Source organism: Oreochromis aureus, linkage group 1 (assembly GCF_013358895.1).
Source record: "Oreochromis aureus strain Israel breed Guangdong linkage group 1, ZZ_aureus, whole genome shotgun sequence".
NCBI lineage: Eukaryota > Metazoa > Chordata > Actinopteri > Cichliformes > Cichlidae > Oreochromis > Oreochromis aureus.
In genome coordinates this window covers 27624770-27645997 of record NC_052942.1, presented here as the reverse complement: position 1 = coordinate 27645997, position 21228 = coordinate 27624770, and the positions used below count along the sequence as shown (strand labels likewise).

At 38.4% G+C, this 21228-nt stretch overlaps 2 protein-coding genes across 5 annotated transcripts in view; both read right to left on the bottom strand.

The window, feature by feature from the left end:
* The window catches only part of smyd3 (SET and MYND domain containing 3), a 106441-nt gene extending 97522 nt beyond the window's left edge, over positions 1-8919 (bottom strand). The window contains exon 1 of the mRNA XM_031730894.2: positions 8694-8919. Within this exon, the coding sequence (XP_031586754.2) occupies positions 8694-8857 (164 nt within the window). The 5' untranslated portion in view covers positions 8858-8919. The remainder of the gene's footprint in view (positions 1-8693) is intronic.
* A 971-nt stretch (positions 8920-9890) lies between these two features.
* Positions 9891-21024, bottom strand: LOC116313247 (excitatory amino acid transporter 3-like). 4 transcript variants are annotated; one of them, XM_039609594.1, is made up of 14 exons: positions 20721-20853; positions 18989-19255; positions 18459-18599; positions 17572-17664; positions 17047-17158; positions 16887-16929; positions 16730-16792; positions 16434-16615; positions 16088-16195; positions 11248-11370; positions 10917-11111; positions 10701-10835; positions 10396-10497; positions 9891-10187 (listed from the first exon to the last, which is right to left on the bottom strand). In XM_039609594.1, the coding sequence occupies exons 3-14, from the start codon at positions 18505-18507 to the stop codon at positions 10079-10081; spliced, it is 1314 nt and encodes a 437-aa protein (XP_039465528.1). In that variant the 5' UTR covers positions 18508-18599; positions 18989-19255; positions 20721-20853; the 3' UTR covers positions 9891-10078. The 4 variants fall into 4 exon arrangements, with proteins under 4 accessions (XP_039465528.1, XP_039465459.1, XP_031586724.2 ...); XM_039609525.1 differs by lacking the exon at positions 18989-19255 and having other exon boundaries at positions 10917-11069; positions 20721-21021; XM_031730864.2 differs by lacking the exon at positions 18989-19255 and having other exon boundaries at positions 20721-21019.
* Positions 21025-21228: the final 204 nt, after the last annotated feature.

The following is a 21228-nucleotide window of genomic DNA, read 5'->3' as shown; positions in this document are numbered from 1 at the left end:
GTGTATGTTTGATGTGTTATCTGTCCATGAGAGATCGAGTCGTGTCTTTTATATTTCCATCTTTTTCTGGAACTTCCTCTTTTATTTTTTTCACCCATCAAGACAAACAGGCTGCATGAGTGTGATCATTTACCGTTCAGATCAGATCAGTGACCATTCCTGTAAATGGCAACTCAACTGGAACTGTAAAAAACACCATGCTTGGGAACTATAAATTATAGAGGTACACCTAAACTATATCACTGTATCCCACGCATTTAGCTCGGCATTGGGTTACCGGAGCAGATCGAACCCACTCAAGACAATTATTGTGATCCCACCAGGCATGCCGCAGCATGTTTAATAAACAGCTCTCCTTTCTGCAGCACTAAAATTCACACCAGGTCTATTTTTTCCTGATTTAAAAACAGATAATGAGGACAGAAAGCCGACACAGGATTGACACAGAGAATCTGGTTGATTTTCATGATAAAAAGACTCTTTGCAGAATAAACACTTCACGCTCTGAAACACTCCCAGTGTGATAGGACAGAGCAAAATGACCAAAATGACCAAAAACATTTCTGATTTATCTTTTAAACTACAGACTAAAAGCCATTAAACACAGAGCACATTGCGAAGAAACCAAGAAAAATTATGAATTTTTCTGATGCAAATTTGTTGTGTAATGTATCTGCACACACTGAACGCACTGCAAAAAGTCACCAACGAGCGATGATGATCTGGTCCTGATGTTTTTAAACAAAAAACAAACAAACAAAGAAAGTGAGATTCTGGGTTCATCAAATTCTCACAAGAAGGCAGCAGAGTTTCATGGCTTGATCCAGGAGTTGAAGCTGTATCATGAGATGATTTCAGGATTTCAGTGAGAATGTTTAAACTCTTGTTAGCACAGTTGGAACCACATCCAAGGAGGTAGAGAAATAATTTCCGAGAGATGACCCAGAGCAGCTATTTACTATTTCCATGTAACTGTATATTCAGTACTGGTGCACATTTTCAACCAAGCACTGGTTTCCAAATGCAGGTCTGATTGGTCAGATATGTGAATACACATGTGAAAAAATCTGAAAAAATAAAAAACAAAAAATAAATGCCTCAAAAACACCCTTCCACAGTCAGTGTGAATGGCTGCATTAAAAACAGGTGGCAACGTCTGATAAATATTTCTAATGTGTGAAATATTCACACATATTTTATGTGTCCTGTGTTTTTATTTATTTATTTATTTTATATAAACCTTCATGACATGAAACACAAGTGACGTGTAAAATCATTAGCCAGATGAGCAACGACAGAATTATTAGATATTAATATATGGGAATCCCTGTTGCATCTGTATCTGTATACATGGTCTGATGAGTCTCATTTTCTGCTATGAAATTCGGATGACGGGGTCAAAATTTAATGTAAACACAATGAAAGCAGGGATCCACCCTGCCTCCTATCAACGGTTCAATCTAGTGGTGGTATAACAGTCTGGTGGATTTTTTCTAAGTTCGGGTCCCTTAGCACCAGTTGAGTAAAGCTTAAACTCCACAACCTTCCTGAGTATTCTTGCTGATCATGTCCATCCCTTCATGATCACAGATGGCTGCTTCCAGCTGGATAACGCACCGAGTCAAAAAGCTCAAATCATCTAAAGCTGGTTTCTTGAACATGACAGTTCACCGTTATCAAATGCCCTCTACAGTCACCAGATCTCGATCCAATAGGGCGCCTTTGGGATGTGGTTTAAAATGAAATTCACATCAGTAGTCGACAAATCAGCAGCAACTGTGTGACGCTATCGTTTCAATATGAACCACAATCTCTGAGGAGTGTTTCCAGCACACTGTTCAATCTCTGCCACAAAAAAACCCTGACAGTTCAGAAGACAAAAAGGGGTCCAAATATAATGTATAACATTATTATAAAGAGTTAAACTATTGAGATTTCCAATAAAAACTTTTCACCTCTGATGAATTTCAAAGGCACTTCAGCAGTCCAAAAAGGAAAAACCTGGAGACAAAGAGATTGTTACACCTTGTTTTCTAGTTAATTAGCAATGTGGCTGCATTTCAAATGTGGTTTGAATTTGCATTTGTGCCATGTGAATGGTAAGAAATTCTTCTAACTATAAAAAAAAACTTCTCTTTATTTCCTGCCTTTGTTCTCCCCACCATCTCTCCTCACCCCCTCCCCACTCTCTGTGAGTCTGAGAACCTCTAATAGTTGTTTGTTTGTTGACCTCTGGCGATTTGATCCTACTGAGATGTGTGTGCTTCTTTGTGTGTGTTTGTGTGTGCGTATGTACTCCCTCGGCATTTATCAGTCATTACTTACATACAGCCTTCAAGGCCTGTAATTAACTTCAGCTTTGAAGCCCCCTACCCCACCACCTGCTCATTTCCTGCACGCACACACGCACACACACGCACAAACATAAAGTACGTCTCTCTGTTCTTGCATACAGTTGCACAAATAATTGCACACTTGCACACATTCTTCAACACTCAGTCATGCTGTGAGACTAATTGTGTTTTTAGTGAAAACAGGGAAAACACACCTCACATCTCTGAGACCAAACTCTGCCTGTGTGTGCGCACGAGGCGTCCTTAATGTTTTTTGGTGATAACACAATTTGCAGATCTCTCACTAATGCTAAAAATCAATAATAAGATTTTAACACTCGGGTTGATGAATGTCCACCTCATGACAAGCTGATGCAGCAAAAACACTTATTCGATACCTCAAAAACATGATGAACAGGACCTATGGCCTGTGTCCTATTCTAAATCATCCCACACCCACCCACACAGTGTTTGTCCACAGCGCAGAGAAAAATAGCTGAACTCTGCAGAGGCATGAACTCAAATTCTTTATTGATTTTATCTTGTTCTAACTCTGTGTTCTTGTGTCTTTTGATCAACTGAATACATGTCAAGTTACAATGTTAAAGCTTTTAGCCAGAAGTCCTGAAACAGCGTGTGAAACGAAGAGACCGTCATGCCTGGAAAAAAAAAAAAAACGTTTTTTTTTTTTGTCCAACTTTTTATCACAACCAATAGACACTTGATTAATAAGCAACTGCTACCAGCTGTGTGAAAAAGACACAGACTGCACATCAAAAATACATGTTGCTACTGAAACATCACCACTTGTTTTGTAGCCTTGAGTTAAAAACTATGGCTGTTCTTCAGACTCTTTAGACTTGGACTGAGGGCTACAAACTACAAACCTACTGAAGTCCAAAAAAGGTGTTTTCATTCGTTCTATGGTCATGTGATAAGCTGGAGGAATTTTAGGAAAGGGTTCATGGAATTATATGCGAGATTTCAGAGATTCCAGTAACACTTAGCTCAAGATTGTTTGTTTTAGGGGATGGGTCAGTCTGGATTGGTGGTGATAAACAAGTTAGAAGCTGGGTTCAATCCAGCATTATAATAGCAAGACTGGCCTTGTGAGATGGCTAGAGCTGCAGCATTTGAAAAACTGTCATAAGAGACTTGCAAAGTTCAAGAATTATTATAGAAAATTGGCAAATATTGACATTTTTTGTGAAGTGTGTTCAGAGAACGATATGCATATACAGGGTCTATCAAACAGAATCTCCTCAGCATCTCTGGGAACTCCTTCAAGACTGGTGGAAAACCATTTCAGGTGACTACCTCATGAAGCTCATCGAGAGAATGCCAAGAGTGTCCAAAGCAGTAAACAAAGCAATTTTGAAGAATCTACAATATAAATTCCTGTTTTTAGTTATTTCACATTTTTTGTTTACTACATAAACATGTATGTGTATGCATGGGTGTTCATTCTTAGTTTTGATGCCTCCAGTGAGAATCTACAATGAAAATAGTCATGAAAATAAAGAAAGACCATGAAATGAGAAGGTGTGTCCAGACTTTTGACTGGTAGTGTATAGTGTGCCCATCTATCACTCAAAAAGGTCATGCCCTCCTAACAATACATCATCTTTTGTCTCAATACGATTTAAATGTATGAGTTGTTAAATTGAACAAAAATGGAAGAATTAAGTCAAGCGGAAAAAAACTGCAGTTCCTCCAGAGACCACTTGGGGCTGGTTCCATAATCGAGACAATTGCCACAGATTTCTGCGCAAAAATGTCCAATTTTATATTATAAAGTTTGCTGCTGGAGACTGCCATGAAGACCTATGATGTCTCTTAACAAACACCCATTACTCAAGGTTTTGTGTGAGACTCAAAGGAACAGTCAAGTTAGATTTTGAAAGAAAAGTACCTCCCACTGCCAGTCGTTCCACTGTGGATGACAGATATTTTCGACCTCAGCCATGCTTTTGATTGCATGGTGCTTGGGACATGATTAAACAGTCCTCTGGGATTCCTGACCATCAACATAGTAGGATGGAATTAGGATGTATATGACTTGACAGCAGCTTTATAACTTATATAGAGGGCACACTAGTCCGTTTTTTGGAAGATGGTTAAAATCAATTAAATTAAAGTCAATTTGCTGACAATCTGTCAACAAAATTAAATATTTCTGTTCCACTTTTCCCATCGGTTATGGTTTTAAACGATTTGCACCAATTGCAACTGCATAAGGTGCAAAAACGTGTTCTTAGCTGGTTTGATGAGTGCTGCACAGTTGGTTGCCACAAGGTGGAAACAGCATCAGTTGCTTACTCAGCAGCGATGGATGCCTACTTTCAATGATGTTGCTTGTTTTATCTGTCCACAATTTGAATGCATGGATCTGAGGAAGACACAATTATACTTTGGGCTGTGGAGGATCTTAAATCTGTACTGTATTATGAGTCACCCCTCCCACTTCTTGCTCTCTGGCTGTTTATCTTTCTCTTTCTTTCCTCTTGCCTCATTTCTATGGTTCTTTATTTTCCCTTTATTGTACTTTTACTTGTTATATGTTATGTTTACATATAAACACTAGTTTTCTAGCTTTAAGATTTATGACTATTTCTTTCAAACAACTGCTATAATGGCTGACTTACTATCTCCAGTATTGACTTAATAAACACATTATTTTATATAACATTTGCATTCCCTCTTATCTACTGGCTGATCCATCTTCATCTTGTCACTATGCAAAGGAAGCAGCTTGAAAAAAAAAAACAATAGAGAAAATAAACAGCCCTGTCCTGATGTTAGTTCATGTAGCAATATTTCTCCATATTTACTTTCCAGCAGAGTGTTTATTATCTCTTTATTGGTATTCTATTATCTAAGCTTTTATTTGAGTAACTGACAGAGGAAGCATACACTGCAGCTATTGGCACACGGCGACAGTCTTCTGCTGCTCTAACAAAGCAGTGTGAGGTGCAGCATGTATCTCTGGGGCACTTGGACAGTTAAGTGAATAGAATTGTTCCATCCCCCACATTAACGTCATTACCCGTGGATAAAGTGGATGTGCTGCGGTGCCAAATGTACTGATCATTGACTGTCACTGCTGTGTCACAACTGGAGCCTGCACTGTGATGACCCACTCTTTCCTTAACAAGCCAGCGATGAGACAGAAACCCAAGAAAGATAAATGTCCTACTTAAGTTCAAATGGATTGCTCCACATTTGGCACATACAACTTGGTCCTCGGATGTTTTTGGCCATTTTTCCCCAAAAAACAGGTATTCTATATATATGTATATTTATATATACACATATTCTATATATTCTGTGGACTGACAAGACAAAAGTTGAACTTTTTAGAAAGATTAACTCCTCTTACATCTGCTGTAAAATGAAAACAGCATCTCATAAACAGAACATCACAGCAACAGTCAAACATGGTGGTGGTAGTATTATGGTCTAGGGCTGCCTTGCTGCTGAAAACAAAATGAATCGAAGAGCAGACTTAAATCAGATTGAAATGCTTTGGCATGAAACATGTGGTTCATGCTCAAAAATAATTAAATGCAGCTGAAATAAAACTATTCTGCACACAAGACCAGGCCAAAATTTTCCATAGTGATGTGAAAGACTCACTGCCTGTTATCACAAACGATTTTTTTCCTTAACAAATGAAAACATAATTTAAAACCTGCATTTGGTGTTTATTTGGGTTGTCTTTGTCTAATATTTAAATTTATTTGAGCTGTAATAACAAATATGAAACTATGTGACAAATATGCAAAATTAATACAAAATCAGAAAGGGTGAGCCCTTTTTCACAGCACTGCAGAGACTTTTACCAGGTGTATGTGTTGATGATGGGGTACAGATCAGGAGATTTCAGTACAAATTAATCAAAATTTGCAATGTAAAAGCATTTTCATTGACCATGAACCTGAATACAATTTAACATTTCATCAGATACATATTACAGTGTGAGAAGAGAGAGTAATTTTGACTGCGGCATTAAAGAGTGAGTACACTCTCTAAAAAGCATTACTTTCTTGTTTAAATATGTGTATTTTTCTATTCTCTCAGAAGATGCTTGCAATAACTACTTGTGTTGATCATTACAACCAGCCATGACAGGAAGGCTAATTTCGGACAAATCTGTCAACACAATACAACATAAAAACAGAGGCCCAGGTTGAACACGAGTGAGAGTCACTGGCATCACGGCTGATGTGATCCCGTTGCTAGACTGTCTCTGTTCATTTGTTTCTTAGGCTCATATATGTACTATTTATAGCCCACAGTAATTAACCTATCACTTTGCACCAGAAATTAGCACACTTGTTTCTCTCCTTAGCAGCCTCATTAAATTCACATACATCCATTTAGCCTGATTAAGTAGGTTTGGCTACAGTTGAAAGCCACAGTGCTATCATTAAGCATCAAACTGAAAAAAAAAATAACAGCAGGAAATGAGATGAAACCAAGGATAAGTCATCAGATTGATGCAAATAAAGGATAATGTGTACCTTCCCACATATAATCAGGAAAAATGAAAAAAATTATGAATTTGATATGAGAATGAGAAACTGTTTATAATTTCAAGAGGATACTCGGTCAGTACAAAAAACAACCTGAGGCTAATTCAGTGCTGTATACATGTGGACAAACATCACACTGCTGTAAGTTTGCTGCTTGGTAGCCCAATGACAAATTAATTTAGCAGCATAAAGGACAGAGCTTCAGAATCAGGCAGTAATAAAAGACCCAACATGAGGCCCCATATCAACTGATACTGCATACTAACTCTTAATGCATATTCTATATTCTGTATCTAAACAAGAGTACAATTAATCATACAACCAACAAAAGCCACAATAGGTATTACTGGCTTTGGGTCCTTGGTCATGAACGCAAAGATAATAACATTTCCAAGTCTTCTAACACAATATGGTTCGTCCTCTCTCCAAAGGTCATTATTCCAGAAGTCTTGTCGTTTATTTAGATGCAGCTTTACAATCCTAAGCCATACTGCCATGTACTTTTATATAGAGAGAGGAGACTTTCTACCATAACCCCTTCCAAAAAAGTCACACATATTCAGCCTTTCTCTAACTGAACTTCAACATTTAACATGCTAACTGAGGCCTGTAGAGTCTGAGGCATGGCTCTTTGGTTTTTTTGCACTTACTCTGAGCATTTCATGGCCTGACCTTGTTGTGAATTTGCTGGGAAGTCCACTCTTGGGAAACTGCAGCATTGTGTCAACACAGACTTGAATGCTCCAGATTAGGAAACTGTCAAAACATCTGTTTTATAAAAGTGCTTAAAACTGAGGCTGACCTCAATCATATACATTTTTTTGATTAGCAGCACCTGTACTTACCCTCTTAATTCCTATGGAAGCAGTAGGGGTGCACTTAGTTTTCCCCAGGATTGCATATAGTCCTGTGAAAACTTGTAACTCTGTACTAAGTCAGTTATTACACGCCTCAGACAAACTCACTGAAATTTTTTAGTGCAACCCTTTGTATATTATGCCAAGTTTAATCAGAAATATGCTCCAAATATGCAGTCACTAAAAGATTAATAACACTATGGGCTGAGGTCAGAGTGACATGAGAAAATTATCTCAAAACTAATTCCAGAACTCCTTCTACTTGGACTGTATTCGAAAGAAGAAAATCACAGTCAAAACAAATCAATATTGATAAAACTCAGCCATTAAAAAAAAAGATCTATCATAAAGATCTTATAGACCAAATGTTGTGTCGTGGATGGGACAAATGATGTCAAACATTTCACTAGAAAAATTTACATATATTGAAATTGAAGCTGAACTTTGGATCAGGAAGTCAATGCTTGGTTTGGTATTCATTTCCCCATTAACAAAGGGAGGGGTTCATGGTTGCTGATATTGTTGATATTATTGTTTTTACAGCACTTATAAAGATTTTTTTTCCTATTATAAATTTCACTGTCAGATTATTATAACTGAAGTCTGCCTCCTCCATGAAGGAGCCTTGCTACCATCTCGTGGCCGGTTGAAGAACTGCATCTACTAAAGTTATCCTTCAGCAGCTATGATGAACAAGGAATATCCATAGTACCCATGCACCCACTTATATATAAAGACTATACAGTCTGTGATATACAGTAGACCGTATATACCACCTTCGGTAAACTAAAACTAACATAGATAGGAATCATTTATCTATTTAAGCTTCCCACAAGCACAGAGCGAGTCCTCAACCATCACACTGCCTCCACTTTAACTACACACACTACTATACACCCAGCAGCGTTTCCTTTCCACAAAAGGCTGTTCGTAGGTCACACTGACAGATCAAGCACCCCCGGTCTTACCGAGTGAAGCAGTGGTGGCAGACCTCTTTGGCCAGTCTGTTGGACACGCAGCAGGCCAGCGGCTCGGCAGAGATCACCAGCTCTCCTTTGCGTATCCTGCCCGCTGCCCGGAGACCGTTACCTTTCCCGGGGCTGACGAAACGCTCGAGCATCGGTGCCATCATTGATTTTCCCTCCACGTGAAACAAACTTCCGTGTTTACATCCGTGATAAACGCTGCGTCATGACGTCACATGAACGTACACACGCTTTTACTACATATAAGTGCAAAACGATTGTTTCGTATTTTTTGTATTTCTTTTTTATTATTATTTCTTTCCAAACTGTGTGTGCACCTCACAATTTATTATTTTTAACACTTGGTTTTTATTGAGTGTTTTTGCTTTTGTTTTCTTTAGATATAACATAGACGGTATTTGTAAATGGCGTAGAAATGTCAATAAACATATTATTAATAATAATATGTTAATATTAATAATATAATAAACCAATGCCTTCCCTTTTAATATTAGTTTAGTTTTAGGTAATGCTGTATATGGTTGTTTTTAGATTTATTAATATGAACTAATGAAGCATGCACTATCAAACGTGATTTCTGAATTCTCTGTTGTGTAATATTTGTGCACTTTTAGCAAAACCTTGGAAAGATGCTGGACAGAGACACAGGTACACTTAAGAAAAGCATTTGATCTGTTTGTTTTGTTAATAAAGATATATTTTCAGCAGATTAATGGTCACTTGGGTGATTGGCCATCTATATGGTAAAAGGCCTACCAGCTGCAGTGCTCCTGTTCTCAGAAGTTTAAAACAGATGAACTATTGTTCAGCAGCAAAGTCCTTTTGGAATAATAATATAATGTCTCTGGCACCTGATGTGGTTTTGCTCATTTTTGAATGTTAGTCTACTATTGTAAGTTGCCTCAAAATGAATCTTGGTAAACTAATATTTATGAATTCCTGTTTCTTCAAAATTTACACAAATCACTGACTGTTTATGTCATCACACAAATCTTTGATTTTTTTTTAAAATTATCCCTATAAAGATACTGCCCACTGCCTAGTGAGGACATGTTAACATTTTCCTGATAGTTATTCAAATCAAATTTTCAAATAAACAGCGTACTTATTACAGAATTTTAATTAAAAAGAAATACTTAATATATTACTTGAATTCAGTTCATATACATGTCATATCAATTCAATTAAAATTGAAATAATTAAATAAAGAAATATGTCATACAACTTCACAAAGATTGTGATATCTCTGTAGTATCGCTGTACATCATTTGCCAGATTCTTCACATTAACAGTCTTCTGTTTGATGTCAGTCTTCTAAACCATCCAGTGAAATTACAACAGTAAAATACAAAGCAAAAGCCACTAAATCAAACAATAACTTCTATGGGTGTGTGAAAAGACTCAGTATTGTCCAAAGGCAACGGGGTGCTGGATAACATTTTCTCTCCTTGGGCAGACTCCTCAGCACGAACCTCCCTGGAGCGCAAAACAACCACGAGAAACAAAATGTAAATGTATAAGCTTCACTCTGCAGATTTTGAACTTTAAATGTAAATATGAACTTTAAACTACCACCATAATATTTATTTCTGTTGACAGCTGATCCATTTCACTGTACGACACACTGAACCCCTGTACTCACAGACCGGCCCGGGAGTTGGGGACCGCTAATCTAGAACATCACCTTGTCAGGTCCATTTCTTCCAGTTCATGTCTGGACAGATGACAGACAAGTGCCACACCAATGCAGTCTCCGAAAACATTCACCACAGTGTTGCAGCGGTCTCTGAAAGGTAATACAAAAGAAAAAACTCATGCTAAACTAAACAATAAATTAAAACTACATAACACTGCTTTTTTTTTCAATTTTATGTTCATACAGTACGTCTATATTTTCAGTTTCTGAATCAATGAAGGCAGAAGAGACTCCTTTGGCCATCTGTGACAAAACTATTCACTATTTGTGTCATGTCCATTTCTAAAACTCACAGTAGCCATTCTATAACCACAAGGATGGAAGCGTCCCCCACAGGTAAACCGGCTGCAGTCAGAACAAAGAGAGTCGTCACTGCTCCTGTCGCCGGGATTCCTGCTGCTCCTATGCTGGAGACCGTTGCTGTAACTCTACAGAGCAAACAGACCAGTTACATTGGATTCTTGAAGACTACATCAATGACAAACAGTGTCATAAAATAATCAACGTACCCAATGGTGATCAGCTGGCTCAGGTTCAGTTTGATGTTGTTGAGCTGGGCAATGAAAACTGCTGCGACTGCCTCGTAAAGGGCAGTTCCATCCATGTTGATGTTGGTACCGATGGGCAGCATGAAACGAGTGATTCTGCGGTCAATCTTGATTCTGTCCTCACAACATCGGAAAGTGAGGGGCAATGTGGCAGAGCTATAAATCAATCGTAAGGGTTTAATCCCTTGGTCATAATTTCACATATTTAATAACTATAAAGACGAGCACTGGTGATGGACACGCAAAGCTAACATCAAACAGCTGAGAACCAAGACCTCAAAGGTAATCTTACCTGGATGAGATGAGCACTGCAGTCAGTAGAGCAGGAAAAACCCCCTTAATGACAACTATGGGGTTAGTTCTTGTAAATGCAAAATAGAGCGCTGGTAGAAACATTCCTGCGTGGATTATGAGCCTAAAACACACAATTTAAAGTGAATACTTACAGTCCTGGGTTTCTGGTTAGTATTTATTGAGTTTGGGTTCTGGTTTTGATTTTGGTGATCTTGTGTTTCTAATGCTCCCAGCATCACCCAGTGTCTCCATGTCTTAGCCTCACTCTGTCTTGACCCTCAGTGTCTCTGATATCCCGCTCTGTGTTTGTTATTAGGGCCCGAGCACTTCGAGTGCGAAGGCCCTATTGTATCTGCTCTGTTTATTATTATTATTATTATTATTATTATTATTATTATTATTATTAGGGCCCGAGCACCGAGAGTGCGAAGGCCCTATTGTATCTGCTCCGTTTCTTATTATTATTATTATTCAGGCAAAACAAGGGCCTTTTTGAGGGCTTTAACATGCTCAAAAACTCTTGAAATTTTGCACACATGCCAGGTCTGGTGAAAAATTTTGTATTTTATTGGTTGTACATATGAGCATTGGGAAATGGCTCTAGAGCGCCACCTATGCCTTGTTAAATGCAGCCCTACGAACACATCGTTTGAGCTACATGTCTGGAATCTGGCACACATGTGTATCATGCCAAGACGAACAAAAAGTCTGCGGGCCCATTGACGCAAAACCCAACAGGAAGTCCGCCATTTGGAAGTGAAGGTGACATTTTGGCTCTAATTTTGCCATTTCCATGCCTCGAACTTTTGCGAACTCCTCCTTGGGGTTTGATTATATAAGCTTCATATTTGGTCAGTGTCAACTACACACCTGGGCCATGTTAAATTGCGGAGCTTTTGAGTTTTCGGGATACGGTGAGCCTGTGGCGCCACGGCGAATTCGATGACTCGCCATGAAAATCGTGTTGCCTCTCATTCCCTCATACATGGTCCGACGTGGACCAAAGAGCACACATATGATAAGGCTCTATCCCTGAACATATTTCAACTGCCATATTTGACATCAGGGAGAGCGCCACCTAGTGGGAGCAGGAAATGTCATGTTTTACACTTTGGGGTACAGTATTGTGATCGGTGACATCTGCAGCCTCAAATTTCTCCAGGAAAGCCTTAAGGAGTTGGTCTTGGGTTACAGTGAAAACTGTGAGTTTTCGCGAGAGGGTGTGAGCCCTGCAGCATGGCGAACTTTGATGTCTCGCCATTAAGAAACAAATTAGTATAACTCAATGAAATCCAGTCTGATCAGTACCAGACTTTACAGGGATAATGTCAGACCCGCCCTTAACAGATTGATGTGCCCATTGTCAGGAATACGCAGAGCGCCACCTAGTGGCAACAGGAAATGTCATCTCTTTCATTTTCTTCTACTGATTTTCACAGGTTCATCGTGGCCACCTCAAAAGCGGTGAATATCACCATCAGTCCCTTCATGATGCTTCTGTGAGAAAATTGTGACTTTAAACTGAGCGGCGCACCATGGTGGCAACGCAGTTCACCATGAAAGATGAAGTGGCTTTTGAGGGGCTTGGAAATTTTAAAAAGTCTTGGAATTTGGCCCAAACCTCCAATGTGATGAGGGCTTTGTTGTTATGTGATCATTTTCCTTGAATAGTGCAAAATGGCTCCACAGCGCCCCCTACAAAATTTCAAAACATCAGCCCCTGCTCTGTGTTTTATTTATAAGTCTGAAACCTGGAAAGCTTATGGAGGATATCAAGATGTACAAAAAGTCTCTTGGAGCAATATCCCAAATCCAACAGGAAGTCAGCCATTTTAAAATTAAGGTGTAATTTTAGCCACTTTTTTCGCCTCTTTTCAGGCCTCATACTTTGACGAACTCCTCCAAGGGATTTCATCAGATTAACCCGATCTCCTGTGTGTGGAATCTAAAGACCTTTGTGATGTTAAATTGCGAAGCTTTTTACGTTCAGGGAAACGGGGTGGCCATGGCGGCACGTGGAGTTTCAATCCCTCGCCAAAAAGCAGTAATCTGCTGTCACTCAAAAACACAATGTCCAATCTCTCCCAAAGTTCGCAGGCGTGATGAGACTCAAGGTCGGAAATGTTTGTTATCCCATTTGTCAGTAATGGTTAGAGCGCCACCTAGTGGGACGACTATAATAATGATTGAATGAGATGAATTGTTAGCTGGTGGTTCTAGGCATGAATTCCATCAATGTGACATCAGATCGGACGTGCTGGTTGTAGGTGTTGGGCGTGGCTCGACACGCGGGGGGTGCGAGGGCCCTCGTATCGCTGCTTGCAGCTTTAATTATTATTATTATTATTATTATTTTTCATTGAAATGAATTGCCTTTTTGAGGGCTTTAACATGCTCAAAAACTCATGAAATTTTGCACACATGCCAGGTCTGGTGAAAAATTTTGTATTTTAATGGTTTTATATATGTGCATTGGGAAATGGCTCTGTAGCGCCACCTATGCGTTGTTAAATGCAGCCCTACGAACACATCTTTTGAGCTACATGTATGAAATTTGGCACACATGTGTATCATGCCAAGACGAACAAAAAGTCAATGGGACCATTGACGCAGACCCAACAGGAAGTCCGCCATTTTGAAGTGAAGGTGACATTTTGGCTCCAATTTTGCCATTTCCATGCCTCGAACTTTTTCGAACTCCTCCTTGGGATTTTGTCATAGAAACTTCATATTTGGACAGTGCCAACTACACACCTGGGCCATGTTAAATTGCGGAGCTTTTGAGTTTTCGTGATACGGTGAGGTCAGGTGGCGCCACGGCGAATTTCGATGACTCGCCATGAAAATCTTATTGTCTCTCATTCCCTCATACATGGTCCGACGTGGACCAAAGAGCACACATATGATAAGGCTCCACCCTGAACATATTTCAACTGCCATATTTGACACCAGGGACAGCGCCACCTAGTGGGAACAGGAAGTGTCATGTTTTACACTTTGGGGTATAGTATTGTGATGCGTGACATTTGCAGCCTCAAATTTCTCCAGGAAAGCCTTAAGGAGTTGGTCTTGGGTTACAGCGAAAACTGTGAGTTTTCGCGAAAGGGTGACCCCCCTGCAGCATGGCGAACTTTGATGTCTCGCCATGAAGAAACAAATTAGTATAACTCAATGAAATCCAGTCTGACCAGTACCAGACTTTAAAGGGATGATGTCAGACCCGCCCTGAACAGATTGATGTGCCCATTGTCAGGAATACGTAGAGCGCCACCTAGTGGCAACAGGAAATGTCGTGTCTTTCATTTTGTTGTACTGATTTTCACGGGTTCATCGTGGCCACCTCAAAAGCGGTGAATATCACCATCCATCCTTCATGATGCTTCAGTGAGAAAATTGTGACTTTAAACTGAACGGCGCACCCTGGTGGCAACGCGGTTCACCATGAATAATGAAGTGGCTTTTGAGGGGCTTGGAAATTTTAAAAAGTCTTCAAATTTGGACCACACCTCCAATGTGATGAGGGCTTTCTGGTTATGTGATCACTTTCATTGAATAGCGCAAAATGGCTCCACAGCGCCCCCTACAAATATTCAAAACAACAGCCCCTGCTCTGTGTTTTATCTATGAGTCTGAAACCTGGTAAGCTTATGGAAGATATCAAGATGTACAAAAAAGTCTCTTGGAGCAATATCCCAAATCCAACAGGAAGTCAGACATTTTAAAATTAATGTGTAATTTCTGCGACATTTTCCCCTCTTTTCAGGCAACGTACTTTGACGAACTCCTCCAAGGGATTTCCTCAGATTGACCCGATCTCCAGGGTGGGGAATCTAAAGACCTTTGTGATGTTAAATTGCGAAGCTTTTTACGTTCAGGGAAACGGGGTGGTCATGGCGGCACGTGGAGTTTCAATCACTCGCCAAAAAGCAGTAATCTGCTGTCACTCAAAAACACAATGTCCAATCTCTCTCAAAGGTCGCAGGCGTTATGAGACTTGACCTCGGAAATGATTGTTATGCCATTTGTCAATAATGATTAGAGCGCCACCTAGTGGGACGACTATAACAATGGTTGAATGAGATGAAATGTTAGCTGGTGGTTAAATGCATGAATTCCATCAATGTGACATCAGATCGGAAGCGCTGGTTTTAGGTGTTGGGCTTGGCTCGACGTGCCGGGGTGCGAGGGCCCTCATATCGCTGCTTGCAGCTTTAATTCATCTTGTAGTTATTTCCTGTAATACTGCGATGGGCTCTCTTCTCGTTGTTTTTATTTTTACGCTATGTATCTGTCTTTAAGTCTGTTTCTCTGATTGTCTTCAGGGATGTATGAGAACTTTCACCTCTTCTGGATTCCCAGCACACTATTTGGCTCAGTAAGCAACTCAGCTTTTCTCTGTTGGTACCTTCCCATTGATTGGACTCACGTTCCCTGGTTCAGTCCCCTGAAGCCCACCTCATTAGTCCAACAAGACTAACTTCTTGCTAATTACTGAAGCGTAAATAAAACCTTTGTATTCTTTGTATGCAGAGTCTGTACACTGATTCAGCTGGCATTATACTGAATTCCAAGTTGCTCCTGATGCATTCATCAGAGTGTGAATGTGTGTAAATGTTAGATACAAAGCCCTTAGGTATAGAAAAAAGGGCCTGTATGAATGTGTGGATGAACTGGTGAATGAGGCTTGTAGCATAAAGCACTTGAGTGCTCAAGCAGAACAGAAAAGTGTTACATAGGAACCAGCCCATTTACCATTTACAAATTTTGGGATGAGGGTTGGAAATGCAGCTAAATTATGGGTCAGTATTCTGTTAATAAAAACAGATGAAAAAACTTACCCAAAAACAACTACAGCCATGAACTTTCCCAATTTGTAGATGGTTTCCCAATCATAAGCATCAACAACACGGCTTGCAATCATGAACATCACTCCCACTGGCAAGTAGCTGGAGAGGATAAAGGAAGGAAATTACTTACTAAACAGATATGATTTCTATCACAGCAGTACTAAAAAAACCCAAAAAACCCCAAAACAAAACTAGCTGACATGAAGTGAGATACAATAACCACTAAAAAAACTAAATAACTGTAAGGGTATTTATTCAGGCTAGGAGTGTGAGAGATAACCTCTAGGCAGCATAAATTATGACTTCTATTTCACCAGATTATACGATTCCACTATACCTTAACATTAAGTTAATCACATATTTTATGGTCCCATGGACTATGGTAACAACTTCAACTGCAATCTCCCCTCTTTCCCCCATCAGCTTGAGTGTCAGTCCAAGAAAAAAGGAGCAGAAAATCAGGCCGAGCGTGTTGACATCATCAACGTAGTGAGCCACCAAATGAATTTCAGTGGTATTCTGAAGCAAGAGGAGGAGCACAGTAAGAGAAATGGCCTGACAGTTATTTGATGTATTATCATTTGAAAAAGTAAGCTTACAAAATCTTTATAGTGAGAAGATAGAAAGATTTACCATTTCCATGGTAAGATTTTCTTCGTCCAGTGGAATGACAAACACCACCCTTTCAGTTTTGTACTAAGACACAAAAGTAGATCACATAAATATTATGTTTCACCTTTTATGGAAAACAAACAAGAGAGTGGTGTGTGCATGAGGAAAGATAAAATACCTGCTGGACACAGGCCCGAAACAAATTCTGTGGCACCATGTTTCTGTTAAGAAACAAATTAACCTTCATAAATATTTTCATTTCCTCATGCTGACCATCTACAAAAATCTTGGTAGTCTTTACTGCAATTTGTTGTTGCTTGTATATACAGTCTTTTCACCTTATTAAATCCAACAAAGTGTCAATAGTGGAGAAATTTTCTTCATCTCCTTCTTTGATATCTTGAGTGTTGTAAGTAGCTCCTGGCTTGATAATCAGCACCAGAGCTAATCCTGCAAGACATACACAGAGATACAGAACCACAAATAAGACGCAAAAGTAAGTCTTGCTAAACACACCCAACTTCTGGGCACGTCCTTAGTAGGTCATTTTGAAGCATTTTGTGAATTAACATTAATTTACACAGTAATAAAAACTACATATATTTAAATCTGACTTTCTTTTGCTTCCAGAATTGCATTAATTCTTGGTTGCATAAATTCAGTAAGGCCTTGGAAAGATGCTTCAAGCTTCACATTAGACAATATCTACTTACTACAATTTCCCAGAGGAACCCACCCGAGGGATTAATAAAGTTTTATCTTATCTTACAACAGTCACAGATATACAGACATTCCTCTTTTCAATTATGTCCACAAAAAATATGAAAGTAACTGACTTTGTATTTTATAGTTTTGTCTTTTACCCGTGATCACAGCCACAACTGATGTCAAGATAAAGTATACTGCTGCACGTATGCTTATTTTTCTGGAGGCAGAAACAGTCAAACCAGCAACTCCTGTAAAAGTATAAAACACAAGACAATACAGCAATCAGCAAATTGCAAAAAAAGCAGACTTTTAAACAAACCATACATAGATATTGAGATACTACATTTCAGTAGCCATAATTAAAATCCAGATATTCAATACCTGATGGTAATTTAGTTTGAATGAAAGTTTGAATGTTAAAATGGCATAAAACAGGTTTTACAACATATATTATTAGTATTTATAATGCTGTCCAAATGCCTTTTTTTTTTAATTTGTATGACTAAATTAAGTCTGTAATGTGCACTAAAAATTATAATGCTGTTTATTGAAAGTGATACTGACGAAGTGACGTCTTTTGTAAATATAGCTTTAGACAAATAAATGTGAGTTATTAATGCTTAACAACTATTTAATCATTACTTTTGTATATATTACATCCATTGAAAGTGTCAGTTCATTTAAATCACAAAAAAACAATTCTTAGCATTTTTTTTTAGATATAATCAGTGCATTTTGCAATATTGAGTTATGTGCAAGTGAGGCTCATGCAGACAATCACAGTATTCAAGATACTCTAAATAATCAGCAGTCACCACTGCGACTATTTTCAAGCAACTGCCTTTGTAATTATAATTTTATGTTTTATTAGGACTTTGTATATAGGACAGCACAGTCACTGTTGTACCTCTCTTCTGAACTCAAGCAAGTCTGGCTCCTTGGAAACTAAATCTGAAAAATGAAATGTGCAAGAAGTCTGCAGAGTACTTTAGATATCCTGAATATATCAGTTAATTTGGTGAGAAATGATCCACTATCTTACCTATTATCACAGAGGTCACAATAAGAGGAACAGTAATGAACTGAAGCATCCGTATGAGTATTTCTCCTGGAAAGCCAAGGTAGTTTTTTTCTACCTCTGTAAGAGTGTCAACACTCCTGATGATCAAGCCAACAGCAAGTCCTGTGTGAAAGTAATACATAAACAGCTCATGAATGTTTTGAAAATGAGTGAGTGCAGGAATAATACAAAAGCCATGCAAAAACATAACTTTAATATTTTTTTATGAAAGAGAAAAAAGTTTATAATTTCATCTTAGAAAAAATCATATAGAGAAAAATGATCAAGGAAATCTTTTTAAAAATGTCTTATTTATACTTTGATTTAAAAAGAAAACGTGAATTTAAACACAACAAAACACTGACCAGTTAAAACAAAATATCACAATTTTTTTATTCTCAATAACAAAATAAACAACCTAATTTCTCAAACATGTACAGATGCCAAGATAAAGATTAATCATTAACAAATAATATTTTGCTTTTGGATTAGTGTTTAATAAGCTATTGTACCATTTCTTCTAAATATAATTCGTGTTTGGGCTTGTTTTCCTCTTTTTTTTCTCTTTCTTGCTCTCTGTCGCCTCTCAGGTAGAGAAGTGGGGCAGCCTTTCAGTTTGCCCACCCATTGGCAGGTTTTTCAGTCTTTTCTGCCAGATTGTTGCCTCTTCTGTGGCGGTAATCAGGCGCTCCATTAGAGGACATGGTGAAGGGGAACCAATGGGACCCAATCAGGTTCAGCCGGAATTAGCCACATAAGTCCTCGTGGGGGCCCACCACCTACAGGAGGAGCCAAAGGGTTTTATTGCTTTGTGGATTGAGCAGTGGTTGAAGTCAGATGCCCCCCCCGCTGGAGAGATTATGTCTCCCAGCTGGATAGGAAATGGATTGGTGTCCCTCCAAAAGAGCTGGAGGAGCTGGCTTTGGAGAGGGACCCAGACCTCAATGATCAACAGAAAACAGATGGATAAGTGGATGGATGGGGGCAGGAGGACCATGAGAAAGGAGGCAGAAATCAGAGAAAGGGGAAAAAATCTGAGAAAAACTGGAGAAAGTAGAATAGTGAAGCCAAAACAAGAGCCAAAAACGTAACAATACAATAGAATACAGAATATAAACAAAACACATTGCCAAAATTTTTTTTTTTGATTACAAACATTAACTTCTTTACTGAAAAATGTACTAATGACTTATAATATAATTCATAATTGTTAGTTAAAAAGACACCTCGTAGGGGATGTGTGTTGTTATTTATCTGTTTACTACATACTAGTTGAAGATGAACATTCTCCACTGAATTATCCTGCTGCAGATACACTGTGCTCAACAGGAGGTGCAGATTATATGACACTGTCCATTCCACTGCTATAAAACACTCTATGCATTATCTCTCTTTTGTGTAATCCACTAAAAAGATCCTTTACTTTAAAAGAACGAACCAGCCTTTGTTTTGTACATCTTGTTAGTGTTCAAGCTTTATTTACGAAATTTTATTCTTATTTTATCATTTGTATTTTTTTTACCCATTTCTTCAACCTCCTATATTTTATTTAAGGTTAAGATGATTATGCCTAGTAAACTGTAGATCTGTCTGTAGTGTGGATCTGTTTTGGACTGTTATATTGTTGTTGTACTTCTGTGTATACTTCATAAATAAAGGAATCAAAACATCCCACGTGTGTGCAGGATCTGTTCAGAGTCCGTGCCTGTTGATAACGTAGGATCTGGGGTCACATAGGTCAGGTCCAGTGGATGGTGCTGTTACACCTAAAGTTATTTTATGGCTAAATCTCAGCACTGCTAGCAGTTAGTCTGTTATAAGCATGTTACAAAACTTCTCAATGCACCCTTTAAACTCTGGGGTGCAAAAAATAAATAATAAAAAAAAAATTATATAAATATATATATTTATATATGTATATATCCCGAACCCATCCAGAAATAGCAGCGGTGCTAGAAGGCCCAGCTAACACAGGGAGGCTTGATTCACCCATCAACCACATGCTAGCAGAAAAAGAGGTTGCGTAGGCAGCAAAAGGCCTGTTTAGTTTAGTTGTTGAGTTCACCTGTATAAACTATTTTCGCCTTGTATTAGAAAATACTTAGAAATCGGTTTAGTAAATTAATTAATTAACTTTGTGGTTGTTTTGTTAACTGTGTTCCCACAAATCCTAATTAACTATCATGCTGCTTTAAAGAAAGTTAGCTAGAGCATGTTAACAGTCTCAAATCAAGTGTAACTTACCGAGAACAACAGCCGCCAAACTCGCAAACATAAATATGTTCTGGAAAACATAGTTGCAGCAGTTCCTCCAGTTTCTGCAAAAGTTTCTGACGTTAACCTCTTCCCGAGGTTCTTCCATTTTTGTTGAACTAAACCAGCTAAAAGAAAAATTAGCGAACTATGAAAACGGATGATGTAGTTTGTCCTTAAACTGCTGAACCCAAGAGCGTGCTGCCTTTAGCTTTATGTTAATGTAGTTTTAAATCAGCAGTAAGTTGCATGAAAATAAGCAACCGGTATGTGTGTGCATATTTTTAAAAAGAAAAAAACCTTTTGGTTTGACTGGTGTCTCTATACATATAGCTTCTATGTGCAAATTGTGACCATAAAAACTTAAATTAATGTATAATAATGCTTTAAATTAAAATGACAAATGAACTATTGTTACAACATAGAGATAAACACTTATTATTGTTATTATTTGTTTAGTTATTTTATTAAAATGGAGAAACTTTCACCACATCTGGCG